The sequence below is a fragment of the Fistularia commersonii genome, chromosome 1 (assembly GCF_037954325.1).
Source record: "Fistularia commersonii isolate RoL2024-O1a breed Wild chromosome 1, RoL_Fcom_v1.0, whole genome shotgun sequence".
In the NCBI taxonomy this organism is placed as follows: Eukaryota; Metazoa; Chordata; class Actinopteri; order Syngnathiformes; family Fistulariidae; genus Fistularia; species Fistularia commersonii.
The window spans coordinates 20,541,091-20,559,222 of NC_141284.1; the positions used below are offsets into that span (position 1 = coordinate 20,541,091).

At 46.7% G+C, this 18,132-nt stretch overlaps 1 protein-coding gene across 1 annotated transcript; it reads right to left on the bottom strand.

Moving 5' to 3' along the window:
* Window positions 1–3,822: 3,822 nt before the first annotated feature.
* dcdc2c (doublecortin domain containing 2C) lies at window positions 3,823–17,981 on the bottom strand. The gene is made up of 10 exons (XM_086157068.1): window positions 17,698–17,981; window positions 17,023–17,154; window positions 12,706–12,823; window positions 11,908–11,963; window positions 10,503–10,658; window positions 10,345–10,393; window positions 6,732–6,846; window positions 5,353–5,453; window positions 4,843–4,932; window positions 3,823–3,891 (listed from the first exon to the last, which is right to left on the bottom strand). Exons 1-10 carry the CDS (start codon window positions 17,979–17,981, stop codon window positions 3,823–3,825), a joined length of 1,170 nt encoding a protein of 389 aa, XP_086013194.1.
* Between the last annotated feature and the right edge of the window lie 151 nt (window positions 17,982–18,132).

Consider the following 18,132-nt stretch of genomic DNA (forward strand, 5'->3'; position numbering starts at 1 on the left):
ACTCTCTGCGCACAGCTCGCACATGCGGGGGGACAATCCTCCATGACGGCACGCATCCCACATCCAGCCGATCAGTCAAGATGCTTTACAACTTCTGTCAGTGACCCTAACAGTGCCCATAAATTACAAGGCCATTGTACACGGTGCCAATAACTTTTGAAGGAGAATCCCGGCCAAACTGAGCCCAGCAGTATCTCCCGCTTTCACGTGCCGAATGCGGAATGAGTGAATTCCAAATCGAATGCCGAGGACAATCCTGACTGGAAACCGACCTGTCGTTTAGTTTTTGATGGTGATTTTGATTTATATCCGGGGACGGCGGAGGGAGGGATGGATATGGGGCCGGAGAAGTCGTTGCTGTTTACCCCATATGCACATATCCTGGAGGGAAATCACGAGCACTGCCGGAGTCGAGGCTGCATCACAACCGCGGGCGCTTCGGACGTTGGAAAGTATGACAGCGTATCTATGGACATAACGCTCAGATGGGTTCATGCCGTATCTAAGCTCACATAGATGCCGCCGTGGTCAGGGTGACAGAACTGCAATCATTTTCTCAGAGTCTCACTGACACGACAAGCCTCAGATTGAAGGGCAAGAAGCCACCAATAACCCCCCGCGGCGATGCACCTTCCATTTAGTCCACTTTGGCCTCTTCACGAGGGGAAATGGAAAGTGCTGTAGAACCCCTGCCCCATTCACAGTCATGTTTTTTCTACAATTAGAATAAAATTGTCTAAACCTTCCCGAAGGCACATTCAGCCATGAAAGGATGTTGAATTTACATCGTAACATCTGTTTGTATTTCAAGGTTGATGCTTTCTTCTCCTGACATGATAGATAATGTGAATGGCGGTCATCTCCGGCAACGACCTTCCCTTTATTTACCAAACCAGTGTTGCAATGTACAATGGGAAGGAGTCAGAAGGTTCCATGGGGGAAACGAGGTTCATATTTCTTTTATTCTTTTCAGTGATGCTAAAAGACTGGAGCATGAGATACGACAACAGGGGGGAATAATCCAGCAAAAATCCATGTCATCCAAGTTTGAAGGATGCAAAGTTTATTATTATTATTATTATGATTATTATTATTGTTGTTATTACGATTATTATCATTATTATTACGATTATTTTTATTGTTATTATGATTATTGTTATTGTTATTATTATTATTATTATTATTATTATTATTATTATTATTATTATTATTATTATTATTATCAATATTATTCTTATTATTTTCCTTATAAATAGTATTATTATCATTCATAGTGGTAGCAGCAGTAGCAATGTATAGTATGATAATAATGATGATAGTAATATTGTATTATTGATAATACATAATAAAATAAGGAATTTCATGATTATAATATTAATAATAATATTATCACTGTTGTTATTATTACTATTATCATTATTCTAATTATGATTAGTATTATTAGGGGTTGGCGTGGCGCAGGAGGTAGAGCAATTGTCTTTGGAGCTGAACATTCCTGGTTCGATTATCGTCTCTCTTAGTGTGTTGAAGTGTTGTTGAGCAAGACACTGACACCCGGATCGCTCCCCTGGCTCCCACTGCTCGTGGTTCATCTATGATGGGTTAATTGCAGAGAACGAATTTCCCCACGGGGATTAATAAAGGATAAATTATTGTTATTGGTGTTGCATTGGTTAGCATTTCTGCCTCAAGGCAAAAGGTCCGTGGTTCAATTCCGTCAGTGGAGCATTTCTGTGTGAACTATTCTCCCTTATGTCTGAGTGGGTTTCTTCCAGGTTCTTCCCACAAGCCAAAAACATGCAGGAGGTTCATTGGAGACCCTGAATTGCCCCGATCTGTGAATGAGAGGGTGAATGCTAGTATGCCTGTAATAGTGATCCAGGGTGAAGCCCACCTCTTGTCCGATCACAGCTGGGAGAGACTCCAATCCCCCCCATGACCCACAGGATAAGCGGTATTCAGATAATGAATGAATGAATGAACAATGATAATAGTGAGGGATACCAGATGGCCGCCAAATATCATCACGGGGTAAAATTCTCCCAGATGTTGAAGGTGATTGCAGGTCAGGTCACAAACAATTTGAGGTTAAAACTGGAAATCTGTATGGATATAATCGAAGTATGTGTGTGGGGAGGTGGGGGGGGGGTGAGGGGGAGTTAGGACTACGCTTTCTGCTTTGATGAACTTACCCTTGAAAATTCGTGAGATCGGTGACTGTATCCCGCAGAGCCTGGATGACACCTCCCTCTCCTGGGCCTCCTGGAAAACATAAATCAGTTCCTCATATCATCATCTAGTCATATCCAATGCATATGCAGCCCTAATCAGTAAATCTGTCAGCTTTCTCCTCTTTTGGTGATATATCACACTCGTAACACTCTCCCACATATGCAGTAAATCTCCGACAAAGGCGGCGTTTCTTGAAAATTCAGAGATGATGGGGGAAGCTTGGAACTCCACTCCAGGACAGATAGAGCAGAGATGCTCCTCAATACTCGCCACGTCCCGGTTAAAGCACAAAGTCCCCGCTGAGTACATCCCGGCATGATTAACAGCCGCACGCCGCCTAATGAACGCTAACTGAACGGTTAAATGTAGAAGGTTCTTTAGAGCCCAGAAGTCGTCTTCTGACGCTTCCCCCACTGGAGGACTCAGGCAGTGACATTGTCTGGAGTTGATTATAGTTGACCTTGCAATGTGGGGGAGAAGGAGGCCTTTGAAATGGTTAACACAAGCTTTGGGGAATAGGAGCGCGGCGCAACGACTCCCAGACAAATGAAATGCAGCGGGATTGGAAAAGGAAAAGAGCTGAATCGATGCGGCGGTCAATAATGATTTGATTTTTTTTATCACAAAATTCTCAAGGAAAGGAAGACGATTGATCCGGCCTCGTGAGGCACATCGGCATTTCTAACAATATTAATTAAGAGAAACCGCTCAGCTGACCACATGATGAATCAGCCAATAGTGTGTTTTAGAATCAAAACAAATGATAGCAGGAACGCCGGACCAAAGTTGCCGGTCTGAACGCGTCTCGCCCCCACGTCAGCCGTCGTTGAATCAGTTTAAGAGAAGGGAAGAAGGGGAGGGAAGAAGTGCATCGGGCTCCAGACGGCCAGCCTTCCCTTTCGCTCTGACACAGCCTGCATTAACTCCCGGTGGACATCTTCACCCCGCAGACGTGCTGAATTGCATTATTCTTTATTTGGCCTGGACGACACAGGTCAATAACACACACACACACACACACTTGCGCACCATCTGTAAATATATGCACTATTCAAATTCTATGCAATAAATCACAGGAACCTTCGACTAAAAGTGTAATCATGTAATTGAATATGATCATCAATATCTAACATGTAAACCCTCACACACACAGACTGTGTGTCGCCACAGTCTGTGTGTGTGTGTGTGTGTGTGTGTGTGAGGGTTGTTTGGGTTCGGGTCAGAGTGTGTGTCATAGCCGAGCAGTTACCCCTCTTTATCTTTCACCCTTCGGCGGTGAGACGGCCGGTGACAGTGACGCAGCAGCAGCCTGTTCGGAATCCGAGCACAACAAGTTTACTTGTCCATAAACATGTGACGTTTGCCGTGTGAGCGAAGGATATAAACTTTTGATAAAAACACATTGTTCTTCTTGACTCGAATCCTGTCCAATAAATAGGACGGGTGTGTTCAGGAGCCACACGGAAAGGATCTATCAGAGTTTTTAAATGCAAACTCCCCCGCGTGCAGGTCTGCAACATAGAGTACATCTTGACAAGAAGACGACTGCTCTGCTCTGGGACTTGTATCATTATTCTTTATATTCATTATCTATATCGCATATCCTGGCAGGATTGCATGGATCCCAGTGTTGGGGTTCATCCTGAATCCCTCGTAGGACTACGAATAGAGACATACAATGATTCACCCTCTCACTTTATACTTTCCAGGCAAGTTTCCAGTGAGCCCGCTAACCACTGTCCCACCGTGCCATCCATTATTATTATTATTACTATCTAATGGTTATCCCTCTCAGCGCAGAATCAATCTGATTCAGCAAATTTTGTGTGCGACGGAAAGCGATAAGTAATGAATTAAGCCATCGACGAGGTCTTTAGCCAGGGTCATAACTGGCCCCTGGAAGTCAATAATTATCCCAGTTTGAATATCTTTATTAGAAAAGTGCAGACGGCAGCAGTTGCACCAAAACCTGCCGTGCAATAACCATGGTGTAAAATTGTAGTTTTCATTAAAACAAAGTTTTGCGAGGTTATCGATCGCTTAAATAAGACTGCATATCTTCTCATCTCAAGGCCAAATGAAATTGTTTCCAGTAGTTGTGCCAATAGCCTGCTGTGTGCATTCACCGCATTTATATACATATATATGTTTGTGTGTGTGTGTGTTTATGCAGGATGCATTAACTGTTTTACACATACATAAATTTGAGTTGCTGGGAAAAGGGTTATTTAAGAATTATTTAAGGGTTATTCACTCATTCATTTATTCATTCACCCTTATCCCTGCGGTCATTGGTCAACCTTGGACCAGTCAATCACCTGGCCACAACCATACACCCTCTTATTCCCACATCTGGACCATTCAGGGTCTCCTGCATGTGTTTGGACTGTGGGAGGAGCCTGGAGAACCCGCAGGAACCCGCAGGAACCGTGCGCAGACACGGGGAGAACATGGAGACCCCACACAGAAAGGCCCCCCTGCGGGAAGCCAATCAAGAACCTTCTTGGTTTGACGCTGTTGACCGCTCTGCCTTCATTTAAGAATCTTGTTTTTCCTTTAGCACGATAATGTAAATATGATCCACCGAACCATCTTTCAAAGTGCACTCACATTCCTCTCGGGAGCTGCCGAAAGCGTCCAAATCGGGCCCGGGAGGGAGACCTTGCACTCATACTCCTCCTCGACTGTCTTGGCTTCAACCTGCGAGGAATGAGACGTATGGTTGAAACGGGTGGAGGAAAAAGCCAGGTGTGATGAAGAGTATCAGAAAGGTGGAGAAGATGGAGGTGGGAGCAGCCGTGGTGTTTGGTTCGGAGGCACTGGGGAGAAGACAGGAGGCAGAGCTGGAGGCAGCAGATGTGAAGATGTGGCTCGAAGGATGCCGAGGTTGGTGGAGGACTAGAGGAGGACCAGAGAGGTTTGTGGGTGGAGGCAAGGAGGACAAGAAGTGATCATCTCTGGGTTAGATGATTGGCTGCAAGGAGAAGGAGAAGAAGCAGCCCGGATGCACCGATGATGTTCCTGAAACGCATCCCGCTCTGATGTCCGGTCTGATAGCATGGCCTAAGCCGTCCGGAGAAGCAAGCGATCGCGTCCGATCTCACGGAGGTGCTCGGTTACCTGATCGATGGGCAGGTCCGCCTCCAAGCCGCGGTCCTCCTGCACCTCCTTGGCACCCTCCACCTCCGTTCTTTTGTTTTGCGCATTGAACACGCCGCCCCCTGCAAACAGTGATTAATCACAATTACCTCATCGTCTGGCAGCCTCAGCCTCCTTCCTCCACACGCTCTCCCTCCCTTTCTCACTCTCACTCTATCCATCCCTCCATCCTTCACTGTCCTCCTGTCGTCTCGCTTTCCCTTTCCTGTTCAACCTCACAGGAGATCAATGCTGCTGTCAAGACATTTATTTATTTAGAGCGGCTGCTTCAGACAAAATGGGCCGCCGCCACTGGCCGGCATGAACTCCGGCTCCGGGGTCACATCCCTGTGCTGACTGGTCGGTCCGGCGGAACACGTTTTCCGACGAATGGGTTCTGCACTAGTTGGAACAGGAAAACTCATAATTGAAACTTTCAACAGCACCAACGGTGCCTTCGTCTTATTTCTTTTGGAGCTCGTTGATAAGATAGCAGCAGGAAGTTGATCGGTGTTGGACAGGAAGTCAAAGCTGCAATGCTTTCTGGGTCGGAGGAGCCGGGGAATCGAACCGCCGACCCCTTTAAACAAAGTAAATACGACAAATGAGTTTAAGATGTTTCTGGAGCCAGATTTTTCGAGGTAGGCAGAAAGACGAGTAAAAGTTTCTGTCATATGTAACTGTGATATATCGTCACCTTCTTCAAATCATTGCGGAAGTTATTTTTCAGCAAAAATTATTTATTGTCTACATAAATTCCTAATTTAACATATATTGTTTTGTTTTTTCAGAAAAAAAAAACAAAAATGACTGAAGTGCTTATTTTGAGAAGGCGACAAAATTCAGTTTGATATATATATATATATATATATATATCCTACTATTGTCTATTACTGTTATGTTTTTACTTGAAACTCTGGCACAACGATTTCCTTCGGGATAAATAAAGTTGCTCTCATCTCATCATCTCATCATATATATATATAATATGATATAATGTAACCTGTGAGTCCATCCATCCAAATTGTCAAAATGAAATTATCTAAAATTGAAATTAAATGATAAAATTAAAATTATTGATAGAAAGAAAGCCTATTGACATTTTTTTTCCAAATCCTCCTTTTCACTAGATTCATCTTGCTATCTTTCAATTGTATCATGTAACAATCATAGAAATTTAACAAGTTAGTAAACATAAACACATATCCATACTCCTCAGCACCCGAAGAACAACAAATTAGACAATCATCCATGACTATAACGCGGTGTGTGATGATACGCACATCCTCAGATATCGATAGTGTCACAGTCACACACCATCTTATTCATTGATATATAAGATTGCTCCCTCCTCCGCCTACCACCTGCTGAGTTCCTGGATGCCGGGTTGCGTCGCTCAGCTCGCACCGGCCGGGCTGTGCCGTTTCTCAGCCGGACGTCGGACGGACACGCTGGGTCCTCCACCAATCCGCTGAACTTGGTGAGAGAGGAAGAGAGGAAGGGAGAGGCTGAGGCAGATTTCTTGGAAACCCTTGTTATCCAGGCTAAAACAGGCCCATCCTCACATCTTAATTCATATCTGCTGGTGACCTTAATTTCTGGAGGGGCCCGATATGCTTTACGCCCCCCCCCCACCCCGTCCCTACTGTATTGAATCCATCTGGTTCCAATACATCCCATGCAGCAACTTATCAATCATTCGGGAGCGGGGCGAGCTAATCATTTATTGATGAAATGGGGTCGGTCATGAATTTCTAACCGCATTTGTCTTGTTTATCAAGCCGGATCAAACTGTGAAAAATCCAAACAGGCTTTAAGGGAAAAGGGAGCTTGTCGGAGGGGGGGGTTATTGATGGAGGGGTCGGGGAAGGAAGAGCCCGGGGGACCATGTTGCACGGAGCCACGTCCAGACGGAAAGGATCTGCTTGTCTGAATTAGTGCTCCACGTCCCCTCAGTGATCTCTGGAAACTTCCACCAGAATGCACTTCCAGCGGCAGTGTTTGCGCACTCGCTAACGCGGCGTCCCGTGGAACGCCGACATTGTCTCCCGCTAGTTTTCGCGCAAAGGCATATCCGGTCGAGGGATGTTCCTCTGAGCTTCCAACCAGGGCCAGGGGAGGGAAGCCGAACAACAAAAAAGGCATGTTTGCCAAGCAAAAGGGGGGTTGAGACGGAGTTCACGTGCCGTGCTGCCGCAGCGGCGTCCACGACCGCGCAGGATACATTAGAGAGGAGCATCGACGGCGGAGGATAACTGATTCAATCCCATCCCCGGAGCAATGCGAAACATCCTGAGCTAAAGTTCAAAATCCGATTGTGAAGGGAAATCAAAAAAAAAAAAAAATTGAAAGGCCTCTTTGTTTGCAGCGAGGCGGTACGTAAATACATCTTTATTTAAATCGACAAACTTGAATGAAAAGCGGCAGGGGGCCGCTCCAGAACACATGGGAACAAACAGTGGAAAATCTGAGGTCATTGAGCATCTTGTTCTGCATTCCCTATCTGGAGTCCGATGTACTGTGGGAGCAGACGAAGGCATATCAGCAGGCCCCAGAGAGCGCGGGCGGTGAGGGGTGGGTTGTGGAGAACCCAGGAGTGATCTGCAGGAGTCACAAAGAGGACACTCTGATATGATAGTTGGGGGAAAACTGGGGGCCGCGCCGCGAACGCTACCCGCGGTCAGGGAGGATCCTCTCTCCTGCGGGCACCGCTTTTTCCCAGAGATGACATCACCCGAAGCAGCCGGAGGCATCTACTGTTGCTCTAATAATCCCACCGTTTCCTTCATAGGCGTCATGTGGCTGTTTCATTCAGAGGCCGACAAAAATCAACAGCTGTTATGTGGTGTTTTTCTGAATAACCCGAGAGCGGGCAGATGCACGGCCGACCTGCTACGTCTGCAAGCCGGTGATCCGGAGAGGAGGAGATCCTCTCTCTGATGAAGCTCCACAGTCAGGATGTGTCTCTCATGGAGTTCCAGCAAGTTTTTTGCTTCGGTTTCCTCATTTTAAGGGTCAAGATTTGAGTCAAGATTTCATTCATTCACTATCTATCACGCCTGTCTTGTGGAGAGGATGCAGGGGGGAGAGCCTCTCCCTGCTGTCCCACCATTCACCATTTCATTCACAAATCTGAACTTTCAGCATCTCCAATGAACCTCCTGCATGTTTTTGGATTGTAGGAGGCCCCTGGAGAACCTGGAGGAACCTCACGCAGACATAGATAGAACATGGAGACTCCACACAGAATCCAACCAGGGACCTTGCGTCATTGTCGTCACAATTTCATATTCTGTTTTTATCAAGTAGATCCGGAGTGTAAAAAAAATGCTGCACACATACTTTATCACTTTATCGATCTTCTCTTTGGGTGAAAGTGACAAATATGGTTGGATTGTATAGTCATGCCACACGCTAAGCTAATCTGACGGAGGCATCGGTCGAGGCCAGAGAGGGAAATCGTGATGTAATGCAAGTGACCGATTTTGCATCCACGCTTGCCTCCGGCGGGAGTGCAGAGTGCTGCGGAATTCCAATATCTCACCGTGGTTGTCAGTCAGGACTCCAGTGAACGCTTCAGTGAACCCGGCGGCGCAGACAGCGGAGACGACTGGGTCGTAAGAGCAAGGTTACATTTTACACTGCGTCGGCAGGGATGTTTAAAAGATCGTTTTACGGGCATTTCCAACCAGACTGGTGTTGTTTTGTGAGGTCAAACTGAAATTAATGTCGGACGTGACCCCTATAAATGTTCGCGTGATCACTTGGCTAAACAGCTGACGGATCGAGACCGAGTGGGCGATTGTGTCACATGGTTCTTTTCCCCCTAAAAGATTCTTATTAGCTGCTCAATTCAAGTTTGCAAATTCATGAAGGGATCAGACGTTGAGGGGAAGGGGAGTAAAATGTGGCACCATCATATCTGGTGAATAACTGATAAAACAATATGATAGCAGTTACAAAACACCACCATCATGTTGTCTCTGTCGCCCTCCTGTGGTCATTTGTGGAATTGCAACACTGTTTGGATCCTCATTTCCCATTCCTTCAGCATTAGATGTGACTCCCTCCCTTCTGTTGAAGAACTTGTGTTTAATTGTTATCTGTTAATGTCTGCTTGCATTAAAAATGAATGCATCATGATAAATATAATATAAAACCAATGCATATATATATGATTGCTGAAAGTAGTACCGGGAAATAAATTAAAAGAAAAACAACCAAATGGATACAGCCAGAAGCATTTTTCTCCATTCGACAAAAATTGGCAGCTGCCACAGCCTCGTCATCCTTCATGGTTAGAAAGATAAGGCGTCGCGCACGCGTCTCGCCGGGGGGCACCAGCCGCCATCTTAACCTGCTGAGTGGGCATGTTCTCATCTCCGCCGCGTGGCCTGGTAATGCGCCGCAATCCTCGTATGTATTTGGAGCGCTTCAGCCTTCACTTAATCATAATACAAATCGCCCTGCTTCGAGTGTGAATATCATTTCACTGTTGTTGTTGTAGAGAAGCGGGTGTGTGATCAGCGCGTTGACGCTTGATCCACCGGGACACCTTGCCTCCGCGGGGGTTACCCGTCAAAGCCGAAGGGAGAGGTATCTCAATGTCTCCAACAGACAGTGATTGATGAGAAAGGCGGCTTCACAAGGAACCGCATCTTTCACACGTGGGAGGTGTTAATTGAATTGCAGCATGTGCAGAAGGACTCTCTGATTCCAGGGTCACGTATAAAGGCATGAAACCATTCACTCACTCGTTCACATATCACCTAGAGACGGATATCCGGCTGCGATTGGACCGAGATGTCGCAGCAGGAAACCGAAGAAAGTCGACGTGGGCAAATTCTTGTCGAAGTGAAAAAAAAATTCAAGTCCGGTTGCCGCGACAAGAAGATTTGAACAAGAATCGGCCGTGACCTGGACGACTGAGAACCTCCACAGAGACGTTGGCACAGCAAACTCCGCACGACTCACCACATCCTTGGCTTTTCTCGTCTCCCTGATAGCTGGCAGGGGGTCTCGGCTTGAGGGAGGAAAAGCCGTATTAGAATTGATAGACGTCGGCCCGCCCGGCCCGTACAACAGTTGCAGAGATTCCGGTCCCTGTTTGATAGATATGGATAAAGACTCACCCTTTGACAATATGGTTGTCCTCGGTCAAAGCCCGACTCGGGACACACTGGTGGTAAGGGAGGGCTTTGAATTTCTCCGCGCCGACCGCAACGTAGTACTGATCGTTCTGCAGCTCGGCGGCGCTGAACACGGGGAGCCCGTCTAACGTGTAGAGTCTGAAAGGAGTTTCAACAAAGAAAGCTGATCCTAACATCTATCTTCAGAGGGTTTCTTCACCGGTATTTAGAGATAAAGCAGGTGGAGAATTTTGTTGTCAAAAAGTCCAGAGCAGTGGAGAGTATGGAGGTGAAGGAACCTGTGCAAGGAGGGTTGGAACAATTGTAGAAAAGTGTCAGGGGTATCAGGTAGAGAAGATGGAGGTGGGAGCACGAACAAGATGACAAGAGGCAGAGCTGGAGGCAGCAGGGGTAAAGATGTGGAGGTTCTCTTTGGGAGTTTATGGCTGGATGAAGATAATGGAGAGAGGACAGGAAGTTAGTTGGAGTAAGAGAACAGGATGCAATGGAGGGGGTTTGATGGAGGCAGTTTATTGGCCGCCTTTCCTGAAGGAATCAGCCAAAAAAGAAGAAAAAGAATAAGAAGATTTTGAGTTTGAAAATTCCCTTTATTTAAACACTGGGATCTAACAGGTACACATTCGACATGAACATGTTAAGATACTCAGTGGAGCTCAGTGGCAGGGAATCAACTCAGAATGAGAACATCAACTTGCCATGGTTGTTCGCGAAACACAAAACGCCTCCTACTGTCCAAGTAGAAATGGTGTCCCCCCAAGTTGCCGGTTAAAGAAAAGAAATCAAAATCTACTTTTAGGCAAGTCTTAATCAGAGCTTTTAAGGCCATCACTGGACTCTCATTCCCTTGATCACGGGCCTTCTTCTCCTGGGTCAGCTCGATAAAAAGGTCAACACAACTACCACCCTCTTGGTGGTCTTTGAATATCTTAAACCAAAAATAAGTAATAACCCTCAAACAAAAGAATAAACCCTTCAAGAAACTAAACAGTGGCACCAGCCTTGGGCATTCAATAAATAAATAAGTCAAGGTTTCAGGGCTAAACAGAACAGTCTCCGGTCACCCCAGACTCAAAATGTGCCCTGAATGTGTTTGTGGTTGTGGTGCACAATCCTCCATTAGAGGTCACCTGCCTGCTTTCCCAGTGGTGGCTCGTGCAGGGCTTGTCAGCTCCTGTTCAGAGAGGTGTCTGGTCCAAAGAAATGTTGCCACTTTAATTCTTTCACATGTAGTAGGAGGAGTGAGTTAAGAACCTTGATGCAAGTTGCATTGAGGTCATTTTTGTCTGTAGCTTCAAACACCCTCAAGCTTGGGGTTTCGAAGGTCAGTCGCAGACCACCTTTATCCTCCCACTCCCCAACCCGTGGCAGGGTGGTCAGCCAGCAGAACCTGTAGTCGATGTTCTTGTTCCATAGCTTGTGACGGAAGTGATCCGACACAAAACACTTCAGGTAGGGAGGGAGATCGTCACAGGGACCCTGGTCTCAGCCTACCAGAGGTGGTGCATTTAGAATCCTTCAGCGCAATCCGGGAGGAGGGAATTAACTGCAAGAGGTGACCCAGATTTGTAAGACCTTGTGGACACAAGGACTGGAACCTCAGGAAGTTGAACAAGAGCAAAGGCTCTTCCATGAGCTCTTCCATGAGCCTTCCATGAGAGGCTCTCCCATTTATGCTATAGCCTGCCAAGCTTGGAGGACTGAGCCATAGAACGATGTGAATCCGGTCTGGTTGAGAACCTTCGACTGCATCAAAAAAATCTGCCTGAACCATCCAAACCTTTCTCAAGAGCAGCTTTATAGTGATCTGCCAACTGAGTCCACACTCATATGGGATCCTCTTCGCTGTATGCAGTCTGAAAGCTAATAACTTGCTTAAAATGTGAGCCAGGCCTTTGTTTCCCTCACAGACAAGAAGATAGAGGACTGCTGCTCCTGGCTTTCCAAACAGGTAAAAGTCCAGGATGAACCTCTGGATTTCTTCTAACAAGCCTCTTGGTGGTGCTAGTGCAACAGGCTTGTGCCAAAGAATTGAGCCAATCAGATTATTGAAAACCAGCAACCTTCCCCTATAGGACATCTGAGGCAGTAGCCACCTCCACTTTGACAGCCAAGCACAAACCTTTTCTTTTACTCCTTCCCATTTATTTCCCCTATAAGCCTCAGTCCCTTGGTACAGCCCAAGCACCTTAAGGCCGTCCCTCTCGCGGCTGAAGCCAGCGGGTAAGGTGAGCAACGTGTGGCCGCTCCATTGGTCCAGCGGTAGAGCTTTGCTCTTTTCCAAGTTCACCCTTGCTAACATCATCCTGGTTGGAAATGAACACATGTGTATCGTCAGCGTAAGCACACAGACTGAAGGAGAGCTTCTGTCCTCTTTTCCTCAGGAAAGGGAAGCCGCGGAGCAGGTTCCTGAGATCATAGGTTGGATGGCTAAAGCATAGAGCTGCCCGGAGATGATGCAGCCTTCCTCGCCGAAAAAGCGATCGGCCGACTCAGCCCTGTGCCCGTTTTAACCCGGCGTTGTACATTTTGGTAAAGAAGGAGCAACCAGGATATGAAGTCGTATCCAAAACCAAAAGCTGTGCTGAAAAAAATATGAGTGGTCCACCCTATCAAAGGCCTTGTCTTGATCTAACGCAATTATGCCAGCCTTCAAATTGTAAGTGTCGCCTTCATCCAGCACATCCCTCATTAGAAATATGTTGCCCGATATATTATATTCCTGTCCACGACGCAATAGGTTTGATCTGCGCGTGCGGTGTTACCTAAACCAATGTTTCCCAACCTTTTTTGAGCCACGGCACATATTTTACATTAGAAAAGTCACACGGCACACCACCAAATAAATACGGCAAAAACATTTTTTAACGCATTAGAATGAAACCGTAGTCTCAATTTACTTAGTGTGAAATCTAATATATTTAATATCTGTAGATTAGTTGCAATGCAAATTTCCCACTGATGTGCAACTTTTCCAGAACACTTTTTTCAATGTCTGAAGACGTGTCATCAATATGTCTGAAAATGGTATTATTTGAGAGAACTTTGGCTATTTCTTTATCAACGCCAGAGCCTAGCATTTCTTCTACAATGATTTTGCCGGCAGGTAGTATTAATGTTTTGCTACGGTGTGTGGCTGTTTGGATTTAGAGATGAGTTCAGCAACTTTGTAGCAAGCTTTCACTGCTTTCTCACTCGTCTTGGTAGTTTTCAACAATGCTGCCTGTTTGTTTACGCAGATACAAGCACTTTTTATTTTAAAAATGTATCACGCAAAGCGTCACCAATCACTCTGATACACACATGCACAGCTACCCGTTGCCATCGAATGGGCACCCTGCCCACATAGACATAGGAAGACACATTATTTGCGTTGGATAAATAAGATTCGGACCAATCAGGTGAAAGTGGGCATTTTTCCACGGCACACCTGATGATCTCTCACGGCACAGTAATGTGCCGCGGCACAGTGGTTGGGAAACACTTACCTAAACAACCCTTCAGTCTATTGAGAGGCACCCTGGACTGGATTTTTTTTAATCCGCACACAGTGGGAACACAGACCTCCAGTTCTTCAGCAAGGACAGACTTCCAGTCATAGGAAGCATGGCAAGGACTGCCCTCCGCCACAAGCTTGGAAGGGAGCCCGTCCAATCGCACTCCGTTAGCACTGTATGAGGGTCATGGCAAGTACTGCTCCAAAAGTGTTAAAAAAAAGTCAAAGCGGAGCCCATCAAGTCCTGGTGTTCGGGGCAAAGACATCTGGTGAGCTCTTTAATGGTCTGTTCCTGGTCCAGAGTTGGGGGAGGTCATTCAGTAGATCCCTACAGCTTCCACAGTCACAGTCTGCTCTCCGAAATAGGTCTGAGATGACGGCTCATGAGACTGCATTTTTGCTGGGTCGGTAGTGACTCTGCCTCCAGGTAGAACTCAAACAGAGCATCAGCTTTCACTTTGCAGTAGATCTTTCTAGGTTGAAAAAGAAGGAGCTTGGAGCATCCATATCTTTAAGATGGAGGAACCGCGACCTAATCAGAGCTCCCTCTACCCTTTCCTGGAGGAGTGTGCTGAGTCAGAGTCTCCTCCCCTTAAGTAAGGCCTCAGTGGCGGCGCCTGTGTCTCCACCCAGCCCTTCCTCGATATTCCGAATTTCAGATTTGAGATTTTTGATTACCTCTTTTGTCTGAGGAGACACGTACTGCCGACAGAGCACCTGAATCTGGGCCTTGCTGACTTCCCACCATAAACTCAAAGACTGAAAGTGGTTTTGTTTTTTTCTCCATTCCAGGAGACGTGACAGGCTAAAATGCAACTAAATGATGATCTAAAAATCCAACTGAAGTTATATTGCATTTCACCAATCGGGGTAGGAGGGTCTTAGAAACGTAAAACCTGCCGAGTCTACCCCAGGGATACTATCTGGCTTTTGGGTTTTCGGAGTTCGGAGGGTCTGAGAAGATACTGTATGGGGCTCCCAACCTATTCTGTCAACAGTCTCATTAAGAGTGCAATTAAAGTCTTCACCCACAATGATATTTTCCCGCTGGTGAGTAGAAAGTTCATTCTTGAGAGTTTGGAACATGTTCGCTCTCTCCGAGCCGATGGTCTGAACGTGTACTTTGACTAGACAAAAGACAGAATCTGCTATCGTTCCCTTCACAATCAGCAAAGGGCCTTCACTGCCTCAGCAGAAGACAGAAAAAATTGTATTGGCTAAGGCCTTGAGAAGGATAGCGACACCTGCACTATTGCTGGTTCTGTGGCTGAGGTAATAGGGTCCATCCCACCATAAACCCCAGTCCACCTCATCCTGCTGATCTGTGTGCGTTTCCTGTAAAAAAGAGCACATCCAGCTTTTTCTGGAAACAGAAATCAGAGATCCGTGCTCTCTTGTTTCTGTCTCTTCTGCCATTGATGTTCAAAGAGCCTATCCCAAGAAATGGCATGAATGGGGGAGACACCAGAGCAAGAGACTGGATATGATATACAACCCGGTGATTGAAAGTGCTAGAGTGATATATGGTCTTTTACTTCCTTGTCCTTGTGCTGACCGTTTGATAAATTTATCAGTATCACTAAAGTAGTCAGAGTCAAAAGGTATCATCTAAGAAGTCATTAATGTCCCCTAATTATTGCTTACGCTAACTGAAACATTGTCCAACTCTGTACCACATTCGCCCCCACCTAACTGGCTTCCTGTCTCACCTGTATCCATAGAAGTTGCATCATGGGTGCAACCCAAAAAGCATGGGAGCTCACCTGTCCCCATTGTTGTCATAGAGGAAGCACCCCTATTTCCAGCTGCGACCCGCTCCGCGATGAGAATGGGGGTTTGCAGTGCATGCCTTCTCTGCACCTGATCCTTACTGATGGGCAAAAGGCTCAGGCTCACTAGACTCGTGGCACCGGTGGACACAGCGCAGCGGTGCAGCCGCCTCCCCAGCAGGCGACGCAGCAAGAGAACTGCCATTATTCCGCCAGTAACTTGATCTCCCTCTAATTCCGGTTTCCTGTGCGGACAAGCAATCAGGTTGTGTCCTACATCCCCACATATAGCTCATTTCATTCGCCAGGAACTGGCACACACCATGTATGAGGCATCTCTATGCTTCACCGTGAACGAGACCTCCAGTTTGTGACGCTGTCTCCAAAAACATGAAAACCTGCCTCCTTAGGGATTGACCATGCTTTAGACTAGGATCCCTGTACCCCAGGTTTACTGTTTTAAAGCCACCGGTGAACTTTCCAAACGTTTTGAGTTCAATTTCCAACGATCCGTTTGGAATGAACAGCGGTACATCGGAGATGATGATCCACGTCAAGGGCACGAACGGGGGACACCTGCACAAAGGTATCACCGATGACCATGCCGGTAGCAATCAGCTAGTGGTTGAGCGCTTCAGACTTCAGGAAGGCAACAGCTGGGTTTATTCTGGACTGGTACATCAGATTTTCATGTCCCACCTGCTCACTGGCTGCAAGCAGTTTTCCCTCCATGGACACTATGCTGTCAGGCAGCATTATCCATACTGGAGAGATGGGGGGGGGGGGATGCCATGTCTCTGGTTAACCAGTACTGCGTGGCAGGTTGTGTGGACACACCTCCGGGCCAAAACATTTGAATAAAGCAATAAAAAAATCACGCATATGAACAGAAAACCATAGACAGAAAAGAAGCTAAAAAACGCGAACTACATGTGTCGTGTCGTATATAGCTCAGTGGTTCACATGTATGAGGTTCTGGATTCAATCCCCGGCATCGCAACTGCAAGTCATTTTGGATAAAAGCGTCTGCCGAATGACTGTATTGTAATGCACATAAACAGGAAAAGGTGAGCGGAAAAGTGGGCCAAACAGCTTAAAAAGACGTTTTCAATTTCCGCTTCCCTGTTGCACACCCGCACTGGTAGAAGAAGAAGTCTCTTAACTAACATTTGTTTGAAAACAGGAATTCAAGTCTTCTGCTCAAAAGCACACATCAGATTTTTGAGAAGTTCTGCAGTACCGAAATACAGCGCCGGTACGGAGGTGCACCTTCTCCGTCACCATGGCCAAAACGTTCTCCCAACTCCTCAGGGTATACTTGGGAATCCGTATTTGGGCTGGGGGAACCAGAACTTTCCCATTGGTGAAGACTCTGGGACACAGAGAAACAGGCAAGATACTTGAATCATGAGCAGAAAACAAGAATATGGCTCTTATGTTCCTCTCTGCATCTGCACTCACTTTATCGTGCAGCACTCATCCACGGTTTTCCTCCAGCGTGCGGGAACGAAAAAGTTGTTTTGTAAAAGAGGACGATTCTGCAATTTCAAAAAGGCATGTCCGAAGTCCAAAAGCCCAACATCATGCAGAAGGTTAATTGGAGACCCTAAATTGGCCAGACACTGTTTGGTCCTACCTTCTCCTTCACTCTGATCTGCGTCCTCTTGACGACCGCCTCGCCGTAGCTGGAAGACATCCAAAGCCTTAAGAATAAGTCAAACGCCGATCTCTTCGTCACAGTACGATAAAAATGTATCCGACAGCGATTCCAGGGTTGTACTGTTGTTGTTTCGGGTGTGTATCAGTTCAGAATAAGTCACTGCTGAAGCTGCGGTTTACAGTTGGGCATCACATTACGGAGAAGAGAACACTCGAGGCGAACAAAGTAGCATAAATCAGAAAGCGTGGTACCCACGTTAGCTTCTTGAAGTGCTCATTCCCCGCTGCCACGTAGTCGCTCCCGTGGGTCAAGTCCTCCCAGCACTTGACTTGATGGCCCTGCCTCGGCGTGTACAGCCTCCTTACTGCGCCGAAGTGAGCGTCGACTCCTCTGGTCAGGGAGGCCAGGAGGTTGTCCACGGTCACCAGCTGCCGAGGGTTCACCACCACTTTCATCCCGGGGAAAAAAGGGTCCCCGTTCCGGTACACGATAATGGTTTTCGTCGGTGGTAGACGGTATCGCCCCTTTGTCCCCGGCATGTTCAGCAAGACGGGACCCACGCTCTGTCCGTCGATTGTCGACAAAAGTAAATGGGTCACTGGCAAAAGTGCTGAGTCGCCCGAGGACGTAACCGGAGATTCCATCCGATACGGAAACCAGACGAATCCTCCCCCCTTTTTTTCGGAGGAG